At 40.2% G+C, this 15,425-nt stretch overlaps 1 protein-coding gene across 5 annotated transcripts in view; it reads right to left on the bottom strand.

Annotated features, from left to right (window-relative positions):
• Positions 1–15,425, bottom strand: part of LOC128028754 (teneurin-4) — a 226,762-nt gene that overhangs the window by 110,817 nt on the left and 100,520 nt on the right. For 4 of the 5 annotated variants that reach the window (XM_052616071.1, XM_052616067.1, XM_052616069.1 and 1 more), the window contains one exon: positions 11,604–11,822. The exons of the other annotated variant lie outside the window; for it this stretch is intronic. In XM_052616071.1, the coding sequence (XP_052472031.1) occupies positions 11,604–11,822 (219 nt within the window). The remainder of the gene's footprint in view (positions 1–11,603; positions 11,823–15,425) is intronic. 5 annotated transcript variants of the gene reach the window in all.

The following is a 15,425-nucleotide window of genomic DNA, read 5'->3' as shown; positions in this document are numbered from 1 at the left end:
AAAGGTTAGCAGCTTACTAGCAGTAGCCTGTTGCAATACAGTACATGAAACTTCACTTACCACATACACAAAGTAAAGAGAAATGTCTGCTGGGATGATGGTGAATGATTTGCAGATCTTGAGCACCAATGACAAACACCTAATCTTGTCAAATGTGTGGTAAGTACTGCCGCACCATAGTATAGAGTCCTTATGATTGCGAATCTCAAAAGTGAAAGTAAAATAAGAGTGCGCAATTGATAGTGGTTTCAATTGCGGCTCCCTGATGCCCGCAATTTATATACAGTCACATATACTTATCCAACGATATAATTGCGAGAAAAAATATTGAAATATATATTTCATTTATTGTATATTTTATCCTCCCATCTCATAGGCTATTTATCCCCTTTAAGGTTTCCATATTACACTTCATTTCCTTTCCTAACTTCATTTGCTTTCCTTCAGCTTAACATAGTGATGTTTGTCAGCATTCAGTGATGGACGATGACATCGTCTATTGGCCCAACCCTACCCTGAGTTACTTTCTTCTGCCTTTGGAGAGTATCACAACACATATGTATGCTTTAGCCTTACTGTAAACAATGCTGATTACGCCAATTATGTTCATGTGCACGCTTTCCCCTCGAACGTAAAGAACTCTGAGTACATAGATTACGTTTTTGGGAACTCTCCAACATGGCGGAAGACGTAACTCGGGAGGAAGAATAGTTAAATAAATTATGTTATTTATGTTTTATTTGCGCACAAAAAGTATTCTCGTAGCATAGCATAGACTTGTTTTACAGATGTCTTTACTACATTTCTGGACCTAAACTAACCCTTTAAGTAAAAGATTATTATGTATGTATATATATATATATATATATATATATATATATACACACAAAGTTCAAAACACTAAAATTATAAAACTGTGTGTGAAAACTGCAAAAAAAAAAAAAAAAAAAATATATATATGTAAATATACTTTATGCAACAGCTTTTTAGTAGGGTATCTGACAGATATTAAACAAATAAATAGTCCAGGCATACTGTACTGCAAAAATCATAGTCTTCACAAGAAAAATAAACAAGGATTATGCATAATAATGACCGCATCCTTCACAGCAGGTTATTTGAAGTTTGACAGTAATTGTCTCTTGCTACAAAAGCAGAGTGTTGATGACTATAGCTGCAATGCTTTTAAGGACATGAAAACAGAGATGGAACGTCTCAGAAACTATCAGCACAATCTCTAGAAGTTGCATCTGTTTATTAATTCTTTCTTAACTACTGCCACCTCAAATATTAATTCAAGGATCAGCTGCTGGACAACTGGTCAAACATCATGACCCATCAGCATATTTTCCTTACACTTTGAGACTATACACATCTTTACCAATACCAATAGGTCTTACATATACAGAATCCTTTTGTGGTTGCTTGTCTGAACTGACCTTTATAACTTATAGCATGTACACAGCAACACGTACGACAATGCATGGCAGGGTAATAAGAAACCCTAAAGCATTGCTTACTTTTGAATACTGTAAAAATGTTGCATGCTTCGAAGGCCTTACTGCAGTTTCACATACCAAGCGACACCGTATGTTCTCCGATGGAGACATGTCACCGGGGTGAAAGAACACTAGTTCTCACATCTCTCATATGACTAAATGAGTGCTTTGCACCATGTGGTGAGTGCACATTTCTACTGAAGATCATTATGGCATGCGTCACTGACAGGGACCCCGCTACTTTTTTATTCCCTTTCATTTTGGGCACAGGACCGGATCATTTGTCAGAGCCAGTGACAGATGGGCCCGTACCAAGCCACATTCCCACAGTCCTACGCTACCAATTACTCAGAGCTCTGTTGCGTCTCTGAGCCAAAAGGATGATGGCCCTGATGAAACGTGATCAAAACAGACGGAAATGCTGGAGGAGAGGTAAACCATTTCCCTGTGTTATGAAGATACGAAACATGCGGGTGTATGACTACACCGAAAGTGATGACATTCAAAGAAGGTTAATGTCAACAAGACTTGATTAATTGGGTTGTTTGACTGTCTAAACTTCAAAGAAAGAATGTACTTAATGGAATTGTGTATTTCTTATGCTATTTTTATGATTTTCTCCCAATTTAAAATGCAGGATGCATTAAGTCATTCATAGGTTGATTTCCTAATGGATATAAAAACTGTGGCTCACAAGAATGTAGCACTGAACTCAAAAACTACATTTTGTCAGGGGAAATGAATTATAAAAGTGCATCACCTCAGGTAACAATAACAACACCATAAAACTCCCATTATACATGTTATGAATGCAACAAATAGTAACAGAGGTTGTTAGGCTATGCATCACCCCATTTCTAAACACTTCACTAAACATCTAAACTTTTTTTTGTTGTCTTAACGCAGGGTTTTTATTCCTTAAACAGCAGCCAGTAAACAGAAGTGCTGATGCAGTGCTCAAGGGTTGTAGCATTATTTCAATCGAAAAGCACAGAAGGTAAGACTCATTCAAATCCTTGAGACAATGAGCATAATAAGAGGAGAAGCGATGATTCAGCAGGAACAATTCAGTGCAGTCCAGAAGGACCTGCAAGAGTGGAAGGGCTTTGATTGATCTTGTTAGACAATCCCGTTCGCCAGCAAAGAACAACTTTGTTTTTTCATTAATGAACAGACAAATCAAGGAAAAGTTCTTAGGTCTCAAAAGGTCTCCAAAAAAGAAGCAAAATATTGTTTTACTCCTCATATTTCACCATTTATTTACATGATTTTACAAAATTTTACAGAAAATCAAAACAGTTTCAAAACCTTTTAGCATTTTTAATAACATTTTAGAATTGTATGGTTGTAATGTATGGCTGGACATGTTTTTTGTGACTTTCACCCTCTTTATCTTGAAATTAAGAATATAATAGGCACCTAATTACTCCAGATGACACTTTGCTGGTTGTAAAATTGCTTTATGATTACAAGACAGCAAATGAATAAAATAGCAATTACAAAGGGAAACAAGAAGTTCTCTGTGGAAATCCCATGGCATATTAATGTAGATTATCAGCATGTTTTATATACAAGAGGGATACATTCAAAAAAAGGTTTTTTTTAGGAACTTTACTAAAACATGTTAAAAAGCTAATTTGATTTGTGAGGATGTTCTTAATCAGTTTGACTGTTTAGAGAACAGACCACAGTCCAGAAATATTTCAGAAGCTCTAGCTCAATTTCTCTCAAGCTCGAAATGATTTGTTCATCATTAATTGATAAGAAATGGGGTCATACACATGTATCATTAGAGTTTCATAATTACAAAATGAAAACTCTGTATCGATGCATCCAAGTTAATGTATAAAAATAAATGTATAACTTAACTAATAAAAGTTGACAGACATATGGACAGATAGATGGAATCAATGATAGATAGAACTGTATGTAGATATAACAGATTATTTAATAAAATCGAATTAAACATGTAAATTATATTTGTGTTATTTATAGTTTGCTTTTGTTGACATTTAGTCTAGAACTACAGTAACATCATGCTCACACAGCGCACACAACACCTCTGCACTTACAATCTTATTTCATTCAACATGAGTGCAGGATGAGAAAACAAAATAACTGGCATTGCTTATTTGAAAAAGTAACTCCGATATTTTCTTGTAAATTAAAAAGTAATGCAGTATTTTACTAGCTACTTGAAAAAAGTAATCCGATTACATAACTTGCATTACTTGTAATGTGTTACACCAACACAGATAGACAGACAGACAGACAGACAGACAGACAGACATAGTATGCATATAAAAAAGTAAAATAAATAAATAAATAAATCCATTGCTCGTATTAACATATTTAGTCTTCACATGAAATGTCTTCATGAGATTCACTCATCCCTCTTGGAAAGTGCAGATAACTTCTAGAAAGTTCATAGGCTGAAACAAAGTCTATTTTCAGTTATAGTAAAAAAAAAAAAAGAAAAAAAAATGAGTCTCACTCTTGACAGTAACAACTGAGAATGAGAACTTTTATGATATGCCTCAGACAACCGATCAAATGTGCAAGGTGAGACTGGCTGCCGAATTAATCAAAATCTCTCCACATTACAGACTAATCATTAAACTATGTCCGCTGCAACTCTTGCAGCCAAAAACAGGACGAGTGTCCATAGATCGCTGAACATCCGTCTATACTTCTAGGTTTGAGTTCTAAATGCAAATGTCTGGATACAGGTGGTGGATATGGTTTTTCGACCAGCGCACACAGCTGACATCCACCCTGAGTGTTAATAGAAGGTTGTGTGTCTGTGGTTTTCACACTCTTTTCCTCCATTCAATCATCAGTTCAGGTGTTGTTCCCAACCATTATGAAATACAGATACATGCAGGAATACAAGCTTTCTTCAATGGGTTCATATGAAGGCTAGCAGATATAGCTAACGGCGCTCGGAATCAGTCACGCTCTCAAACTCAACGAGTGTGAGTAACTGACGGCCGCGCTGACACCTCCACAGTGATACTGAAGAAATGAACGCCAAAAAAAAATCTCTCGCTGCATTCGAGAGCTTGCTGATTCGAAAATCACGCAGGATCAAAGGCAAATGTGCTGTTTTTCATTAAAACGTGTAATCTTGTGTGTCCCCTTGGGCCCTGAAGACATATTTGATGTTGAAACGTGCAGATGGCTCGGTCTGGCACATTGTTATCTCCATGGTAACCTCACAATGGATTTTCTAAATAAAGCAATGATTCATGAGCATACAGTGTACATTTACATAAGGTGACGATGCATTAGGAAAACAGCTGGCTGGTTGCAATTAGAATTATGGACTGTGGTCGCATCCTGGTGTCTAGCTGAACACATTATATAAATAACTTGAATGTTCTCATTAAAAATAATCGCAGGTGAAACTCGCGGGACCGGAGAGTAGGAAAAGGCTTGTCCTTGGTGCCCTCTGCTGCTACGCCATTTGTTGCTTATTAAATCACTCTTTCCCCGTCCGCTGTGATCTCTCACAGTCTCTCCGGTGGATATGTGTTCCGGTGTGAACCCATAAACCTTATCTGATGAAACCAAACTGATCTACATGCAGAGCTACAGAGTGACCCTGCCGCTACATTTCCACCCATTCATTCCTGTCTGGTCAACTGCAAAGGCATGTTGTGCAAGCCCTTAAAGAAGGCATCCATACACCATTAGTGGCCCACTGTGGCCCTAACCCCATGCTGCTTGGCTTAAAGGTGCTAAGACAAGGGGCGCTCTGTGGTGAAGAACAGGGGCTCAGCAGGGAGCCTGTGGCCCAATAGCCATCTCTCCGGGAACAGGGCCCTGAGAGAAAGCCAGGGGCCATGGAGCAACACATGCTCAATAAAAGAACTCAAGCTTCAACAAGTCTGTCCCATCAAGCTAACAGGACCTAGCAGGCATAAGCCCCTTTCACACTGCCATTCCGGCAAATACAGGGGTAAAGTGTTCCTGTAATTGTTCCCTGGTCGCTAGATTTGGCACTTTCACACTGCCAGTGATGACCGGGTATATGTGCGTGCTTTCACACACAACCCTTGAAGATCCCGTAACGACACGTGACATCAGCGCGTGACGTGTAATGTACGAGTCGACAACGCTTGGCACGTTATACTTTAACTGAAGCAAGCAAACGATCTCTGCGTCAGCGCGGAAAGTGAGGAACTAACTGATCTCTGCTTCATTACAGTTTGCACATATGTTTTCGTCGCGAATGTTGATATTCCTTCAAAACAGCCGGTAAAAAAGTCGCGCGATAACACGCGTCATCACTTCGATGCCGAATTAGATCTGGCTTTTGTTCACACAGCGCTCGTTCCGGATCGATTACCGCAATGTTACTATGTCCCCGACCCGGGTTCGATTCGGTAATCAATTCCGGGACGTGGTTGCTTTCACACAGAAGGCGACCAGGCAATGTTACGGGAATATTGCGGGTCCGACGTGCAGTGTGAAAGGGGCTATAGAGATCTTTCGCTCTTTCTTTTCTATGTTTCCAGCTTGCTTAATCAGCCTCTTTAATTAAAAAAAGTTTCGCAAACTATAGTTGAGGGAATTTCTGCAACAAAATATGCAGAATGGAAAATGACAATATAGCTGAGATCCCTTTGGTTGATAGAATGCTACAAATGCATTTTTTGTTGATAATGTAGAATCTCTCTGGGAAAAGTGAAATTGCCTCTTCCTGCTATCTCTGGTTGATAAAACTCGGCACTCTATGTTTCAAAGGCTAACCACGTCTGTATTCGTGTTTCGATACTTCAGCTGTCCGTCAGATTTTGCCATCCCATGTTCCCATGTGTAATTCCTCTTCAATTGCTGGAAAAGAGTACTGAATCCTCTGAAAACATGCTCTGTGTTTGAATCCACAGCCTGAAACCCTGAGCTAAGCCTTTTCAGCTTTAGTCTCAGCACTGAATCACATTTCTGGAACTACAGAATAACCCGTGTTTCTGAAGACACACAAAATCATATCAACACTGGCTACATGAATCTGGGCCTTTAAACTCCCTTATCATTTTACACAAGAAGCTTACCCTCTCCATGCCCTTTCTCTCTCCAGAATTTGACATATCTGTGATGTTGAGCTGAATCGGGCTACAGAATATAAGGCCCTGTCACAACACAGTTAAAAATGTTTTAATATGCTCCCTTAATATCCAGACGAGGTGAGGAAATGGGAATGGGAGGTATTAATGCATGTCATTGTCAACCCTAAACACATATCAAAATATTACAGGCTCAAACCCACATCACATATATCTGTAAAGACATCTGCTTGCGATTATGTGAGGGTAGGGTGAAAAAAAAATGGTCAGAAACTGTGAAACATTTGGCACTTACAGCGCTAATTAACTTCTCACTGAGTTTTGGACTGCAATTTATGCCACTCAGCATGAAGATGTAGGCACATCTTCATTAAAAACCAATGACTGTAATGTAAATGATGTTACCACCTATCCAAGAGTCTGACATTACTGCATTGCTCCTATTAAGACTTGAGCTATCTGGCAAATCCATACTAGTGATATGTTAATATTTGGTAAATGAAGGCAGCTGCCTGTTTATTCTGAGGTAAAAAAGATATATATATATTGTGACGAGTCAGCTGCCTCCTCCCTGATTGTCACCGGCACCCCGTCCTAAATCGCCGCCCTTCACCAGGCTCCCGACTGGAGTGGGTGTGTGAGAGGAGGGGCGCTGGACGAGTCAGGGCTGGCGGCGTGTGATGGGGCACACCTGAAGGAAGTGGAGCCTCATTACCGCCGCTGTTTAAAAGCCCAACGCGCCTCTCCTCAGGAGACCGGTCTCTTCCCCGTGCACGCACACTGGTGTCCTCGTGGGTCCAGGAAGGGTGCGTTGAGGGACTCCCGCGCCACCAAGACGTGAGCTGCCGGACCCGCGATCCGGATGGGAACCGCACCCGTATACACGGCCGACGGGCCAGGATGCCGGGCCGTCCATCCCCTACCAGCGCCGCGGCCAACGAGAGAGACGCGGCCGCTAGGAGAAGCCGCCGCCCCTCGCGCCCCGGACCAAGGAGGGGAGCGCGTGCGGCCGCCGGACTCCGCCCCTTGCCTGGACCCTTCCTTGATGAACACTGCCCGACCTACACAAATCCCGCAGCACGACGAGGACACCAGATTCCCTGTTATTTTGGACACTTTCCCCCTTTTGGCCACTTTTATTCCCTTTGTTTTATGATTTCTGTTAATAAAAGCCTCTCCGAGGCCTGACGCCACGCCCACTGTGTCTGTCTTGTGCTCCTCCCGTGACACTGGTGGAGAATGCGGGCAGGCGGAGCCTAGACAGCGCAGTGGGGAAACGTCTGGTGACGTCACTCCCTCTCGCTTGCAAACGTTCGTGAGAACCCAGACTGGGACGGGGGAAAACTGGGGACAGCCTCCCAGCCACACAAGGGGTAAGTGACTTTTCCATTGTCATTTTACCCTGTGGTTGGTTGAGGCTGTCACTAAAACCCGGTTTCTCTGTCCCTGTTCTGGTGCGCTGCGAGAGGGAGGACCGCCCGGAGAGGAAGCCCCGCCCACTCCGACCGTTTGGAGCCTGGTTGAGGATGGTAGCACTCCCGTGTGGGTGGCGCCCTGGGGACGGGGATGTCGCTTGGGAGGGGGAATGTGACGAGTCAGCTGCCTCCTCCCTGATTGTCACCGGCACCCCGTCCTAAATCGCCGCCCTTCACCAGGCTCCCGACTGGAGTGGGTGTGTGAGAGGAGGGGCGCTGGACGAGTCAGGGCTGGCGGCGTGTGATGGGGCACACCTGAAGGAAGTGGAGCCTCATTACCGCCGCTGTTTAAAAGCCCAACGCGCCTCTCCTCAGGAGACCGGTCTCTTCCCCGTGCACGCACACTGGTGTCCTCGTGGGTCCAGGAAGGGTGCGTTGAGGGACTCCCGCGCCACCAAGACGTGAGCTGCCGGACCCGCGATCCGGATGGGAACCGCACCCGTATACACGGCCGACGGGCCAGGATGCCGGGCCGTCCATCCCCTACCAGCGCCGCGGCCAACGAGAGAGACGCGGCCGCTAGGAGAAGCCGCCGCCCCTCGCGCCCCGGACCAAGGAGGGGAGCGCGTGCGGCCGCCGGACTCCGCCCCTTGCCTGGACCCTTCCTTGATGAACACTGCCCGACCTACACAAATCCCGCAGCACGACGAGGACACCAGATTCCCTGTTATTTTGGACACTTTCCCCCTTTTGGCCACTTTTATTCCCTTTGTTTTATGATTTCTGTTAATAAAAGCCTCTCCGAGGCCTGACGCCACGCCCACTGTGTCTGTCTTGTGCTCCTCCCGTGACAATATATATAAATACCCCAATCTCAAAAACCATAGAAAATGGTTAAAATGGACTCATTGGGTGGTTTAAGTGAATAAACAGCGGCACATCTCTTTTCTTATTATAATTTTTTTTATTATAATTGTGTCCTTGTTCTCTTTTAAGGCTCAATGAATACCCAACAGTTGCAATACAGTTGCCAAACAATCAAAAATGACAATGAGGGTGCTCTTCAAAAGAGCAGGATAATTTCCATAATTTAGCACTTGTTTACCTACAATCACAATGGCTACTTTGACAGGCGTATTTACTAACAGGTGACTCAAATTGGCATTTATATGCAAAAACGACAAGGAACCCAAATTCAATATGAAATATTTTCTGCCGGTTTTCAAAACCTGAGAGAAGATGACAGCTATCAAATTAGTTATTGATGGCAAAGAATGAGTTGTGAGGCAGGACAGACATCTAGACGGCAATATCAATCAAACCGGAGTCACTCTGAATTAACCGTACAGTGTGAACAGAATCGTATTTAGCAGTTCAACCTTTACTGACAACCATATTGTGCTACTGTATGAACAAAGCCATCAAGAGTTTGGTTGTTCAATGTCAAGATGACTGGCAGTGCAGAAGAAGCCACCCGACTCGTAAGAGGCGAAGTAAATAAATCAGAATCAAACCTCGCACAACCTCACGCAACACAGCATAGCCCCTGGCAGGAATCCCACTATTTTACTACCAGAGATGCTAGGCTTAACTCCAGCGCATAAACTTCCTCTTTCATGGCACTGTGGTGTGCTACTTTGTCTCAGTCAAATAGAGCCTTATGGTGCCTTGCATAGCTCAGAGGCAAGAGACCGATTCCTTTGGTGAGTGTGCTACCCCTCACTGGCAGCCTGAGGGTAACCTATATACCAATGCAAATCACAGCCATTTTTAGGAAAGATAAATTGTGTTTTAGCACAGGGGTGCCACCGTTAGGTGACCAGGATGGTAGCAGGCTGCTGCGTGGAGAAAGGAAAGTTCTTGCCACAGGAAGGTAATTCATTTCTTTACGAAGGGCCGTGAGGAAGCAGGTAGGCGCAAACCTCTTGAGCTTGATGTAATTCCAGCCTTGGGTGGTTAACTTGTAAAGGCTGATCAATTATTTACAGCATTTTTTTGTTCTACTCTGTAAAGAACCCTTAAGGGAGGATGCTGAGATCTGCTAGGAATGACAGGTTTCATATCGACTGCTCAGCATCGACATGCTCTGTGCACTCCTCCAATAAACAAAGTGACGTGAATCTTTCTTATCTGAAAAAATGCTAACAAATCTCATTTCTAATTTGATTAGCTGTTGCCGTACAAACATCTTGCAGCATAGACATAAGGTTCAGGACAATAAGATCATAAACACTATGATGGGTCATTACTACCAAATAGACTATCTTCATTTTGTAAAATATAAACTTTGCTATTAGCGGCGGTGCCTTATTACATCCGTCCACAAGTGACATGATGCTAAAACTTTTTAAAACACAAAAGCACCTACTGAGTAAATAAGTACATTATATTTGACATATAGTTCCTGCTGTGCTGGTCACTTGCCCCCCTCAGCTGGGCATGCCATCAAGCTTTTTTATAATTTACATGCTTTCAAACTGATTTTATCTTTCATTAAAACTTCTTGACCTTTCTAACACTACTCCAAGTTAATGGAAGCAACTCTACAATGATCTGAAACAATTGCAAATTACTGCAAGAAATAGAGCACTGCATGTGGACAACAAGAAACTCAATCTCACACCTAAACTGCATAAGCACACTGCAATCCAGGTCATCCAAGTAGTGATGTATACCGTGAGCCACGTCATAAGTCTCAGCACAGGGTGTTATTAGTCATGACAGCTGCAGCGAGAGTTAGCCAGCTAAAGTCTACATTCAAACAGAGAGCGAACACAACGTGAAATACAAAGCCTGGGATTCTAGAATGCCAAGAATACATTTTTAAATAAATAATTTATTTTATTATTATTATTGTTTTTTAATTAAATTAAATTTATGGGATCTTCCCAAGATAAATAATAGTCCTAGAAATTTAAATGTGTTGTACATTTGGACTATTGTTCATGATGAAAATTCAATGCATCGATTATGGAATTTAATTATTATAATTATAATACAATCACAAATTAAGATCTTGACTACATTTTTAATTCAAATATTTAAATTACAATTATTCAAATATTATTTATTTATGTACTTATTGCCATTCAAATTTAATATTTTGACTTTCATTAACCGGAATGTTTTAATCAAAACTGAATTGTGACCAAATTTCAGATTTCATTCAACTTGTCGTTCAACTTGTTTCAAGCAACTTAGTGTATTAAGGCTATATATATATATATATATATATATATATATATATATATATATATATATATATATATATATATATATATATATATCACTAATCTAAAACAATTACAAGCTGCAAAAGATTAACACAACTCAATACGAACAGAAATCTTTAGCAGCTCTTAACTGGAGTTCAACAGATTGCAATAAATCTTCACCATCTCTGGCATGCCTCACTTCTGAACCCCAGTCAGAAACTTCTCTTCTCAGCAGGCCTTATAGTTAAAAAAAGTTCCTGCTAACATGTGACCTCCACTGCTACCCAAAATATCCAGAAAAAAAAATGAATGTTCGGCCTGTGGCTCTCTCTACAAGCTCCACAGCAGGTCCAGCAGGGGATGTCGAGGCCCCTCTAGCAGGCAGCGATATTGAGATGGACTCACCGTTAGGAGTTGCAGCGACTGGAGCGCCGATGTTCCCTGAGCCGGTTTTAACTAAGAATGAATTGGGGCCAAACTCGTCTTCTGACTCAGAGTCCCGGCTGGCCTGAGCCCCACTGTTACCTAGCAACCTTCCCTGGCTCTGATTGGCTGCATGGGAAGGGGGAGGGTAAGGGGAGTCGACAGGGGAAGAGGAGGCAGATGAGCAATGAAGAGGAGGACCTGTAGACCACAGACACAAACAACACACGGGGGAGAACTTAAAACACTCCTCCCGATAACACCACATAACCACACGTAATAAATGAAGAGCAGCACAAACATGCAGAGAGAATAAATAAAGGCCATGAATGCACACATGAAAGCTGTCTGTCTTGATTCATCTGTCTTTAAACTTTAGAGAAATATTGATACAAATCATAACTTTTTTGCGTTGTGATTCCAAAAAGGATGTTTTTTTTCTTCTCTTTTCACAATTTTCAAAGAAAGACTGACAGACTAACTTTAGCAAAACAACAAATGTAACATTCAGGAAGGATCACTGGTGATCAAGAGTGCCTGAAACTATTAATCAGCAGTGAATAAATCAGTCATTGAGCGAATCTCACAAAAACATATCCAGGTCACATTAATTCATTGTATTTTTTACTCATTTCAATCTGCATATATACAAGGCAGCAGTGTATATATATATATATATATATATATATATATATATATATATATATATGTGTGTGTGTGTATGTGTGTGTGAATGTATTATATATATATATATATATATATATATATATATATATATATATATATATATATATATATATATATATATATATATATATATATATATATAATTGCATTAAATTTGAATTGGGTTGGGGTAAAATAAGCTAGACATGACCTAGTTCTTGAAAAGTTTTGTGAGATTGATCCAAATTACATAACAAAAATATAATTTAGACATCAAATCATACAAGCAATTATATTACATTACTTTGAAGAAGTAATAGAACAACTTTCACAGCACATGATAATGAATTAGCCTGCTGGACTTTTGTACACACACACACACACACACACACACCACTTGATTTGTTCCCACTAAAATTGTGCTTCTTTTTTTTTTTTTTTTTTTTTAGCAAACCCTTGTGAGATATGAGACTGCATACGAACAATAGCGGCATTTGCACGTACAATTCTGTGGCAAGATATAAATATCCACGAGTGAACATGTCAAGTACAAAAGTACTCACACAAGTTCACAAAGTTGCCCAACTGTAGGACATGGGTTTTATACGGAGAACAATGTGTTTTAGTTGTTCCTTATACTGTCATGTGGAAGGAGCTGACGAGTTGACAGGAAGTATCATTCAAAGTTAAAGAAAAATGTTGCCTCATATTTTTAGTACAAACACATGCAATTACTGCAAGGATGAGGTACAGCTGATTGAGTGAAAGACAATTAAGAAACAATTAGTGAAATTACCATATGATTCATTGAAATGCCAGTCAAGCCTCCCTTCTGTTCAGTCTTCTGTTCCATACTCATCATTCATCACTTTAATTTGACAAGTCTCAAAAGATATATTTATAGTATACTATAATCCATCTAAAATGAGCAGAAAAACTTGCAAAGATGGTAAACAAGAGCAAATTACATTTTAAAGCCAAGCCAAAGTAAACAATTTTATTTACTACTTTGGTTTTAAAGTAGAAATTGTCTGCAACACTGTTCAGCTCCAACAAAAAGAATTGTGTGTTCAACACAAAAGCATAAAATGTTAGTTATTCTTAAGTAGTGCTTTCCATTCTTATGTAAATTTTGCCAGATTGCACATAGAAAGTCTTTGTGAACAATTTAAACAGGAATTCATTGTGCTTGTGTTTCATGAACGAGGTCAAATGACTGTTTTTACAACACTTGAATGTGCAAAAAACTCATGAAAACTAACGAGAAAAAACACACCGTTCCCTCTGTACACTGTGAGGTTCAGCTTATGAAATGACAGTAAATGGAGGCTTTTTAACTATATTAAATGTTTAGATACTGTTTATCTCGTTCTAAAAGAATACTTCATTGATTTCATGCTGAAAGCACGAAAGTCTGTGAAGTGGAAATCTCTGAATCAACCACCGTTCAATCTCTGATCTCCTGCAGGGAACATGGTGCATAACAATGGAGGCTATTAAGAGAGTTTGTACAGCTGAGGAGGAAAAGGAAGAAGGTTGTTTTTTTTTTAACCTGCCTAAAGGCCAAGTTTGTAAATTCTACTGTCCATAATCTACAATATCAGTTTTGTGGTGTTTTTCTTTGGCTCCCTGTGCTGACTGCACTCTTTCAGTCTTGTTTCACTCTTTACTCTAATGAGCCTGAATTCCTTTCAATCAAGTCTGAATTAAATACAAGCTTTATTTGTAATCTGGGAAAATTAGTCTAATTATAATGATAAAAAAAATAAATAAATAAAATAAAATAATAATAATAATAAAAATAATAATAATAACAACAATCATTATAATTATAATGTGTGTGTGTGTTAAAAATAAATATATACGCTATTATATTCAGTGTCATATAATAATAATAATAATAATAATAATAATAACAACAATCATTATAATTATAATGTGTGTGTGTGGGTGTTAAAAATCAATATATATGTTATTATATTCAGTGTCATATAATAATAATAATAATAATAATAATAATAATATAAACTATTATTAGTAGATATTATTTCTGACTGAAACAATTATATATAATGTTAATTTTTAAGGAAAGATAACCAGTGAATGACTGACTTGAACCTACCGCTGCATTACTTGGATAGAAGAAAAACTTTTAACAGCAAAAAGGTGTTTATATCTTTAGTTGCTTTATCCATCACAGTATTGCAGCACTTCTCTCATACAGATTTCTGCAGCCTTATTTCCTCATATTTTCAATCTGACAAGAGACATAAGTTGCACCAGAGTTCTCTTTCAGCCTTTTGCTCTTATTTCAGTTCCTGAAAGACTTTCCCCCATGGCCTGCCCTTCAAGCCTGGCTGATGACTGCTGCACTCCTGGGGCATGAACGCAGCGGGCCACCCACGCTAACACAGGCCCTAATCTACTCAGGAGTCACCTAATTAAACGAGCAAGTGAACTACCAGCAGGCCCAGATTCGCAGGTAGGCTGAGAGTTTTCTGTCGCCACAGCAACCCATTGTATCTTCCCATCTCCCAGGAGACCCGGCTGAACACAGAGCCAATTGCGAGGGCAATTGGTACAAACAGCAGGGGCAGGTTTCTTCTCTGCTCGGCCTCAATGCTTGAATTACACCGCCCTGGCCTCTGGGCCATCTTCAAATGTACTTTGCACTCCGAAACGAACATAAAAAGCCCGCTGAGTAAAGATGCTTTAGTCAGTGAGGCTTTCAAATAGGACGTCACACCACTTAATTCGCCCTAGCTAAGAGCTTTGTAAATTCTGTCATTATAATCAATAAGACTGCATTATGGGTAGTCAGTTCGTACCATTACACAGCCTCTTCCAACAAATTAAATAGATGAAGTTGGATGTCGCATGCATTATTTTATCAACAATAACAACATGGCGTGACTCAAATGGGAAGATTCGATTAACATCTGTAAGAGTCTGCGGGAGAGACTGGATTTCACTTTTAAGTGAAGTTTAATGGCGAACAAAAATAATCACAGTGCGGATGAAAGGGCATCGATTGCACAACAGCACAGATGCTGACGGTGAAAAGGTGCCTGAAATGGCAGGAAATGAGTTACTACCAGTTCTCACATCCATAAAATGGCTGAAGTATAGGGTAGTATG

Source organism: Carassius gibelio, chromosome A15 (assembly GCF_023724105.1).
Source record: "Carassius gibelio isolate Cgi1373 ecotype wild population from Czech Republic chromosome A15, carGib1.2-hapl.c, whole genome shotgun sequence".
Taxonomy (NCBI): domain Eukaryota; kingdom Metazoa; phylum Chordata; class Actinopteri; order Cypriniformes; family Cyprinidae; genus Carassius; species Carassius gibelio.
This window is presented reverse-complemented; position numbering and strand designations above follow the sequence as displayed.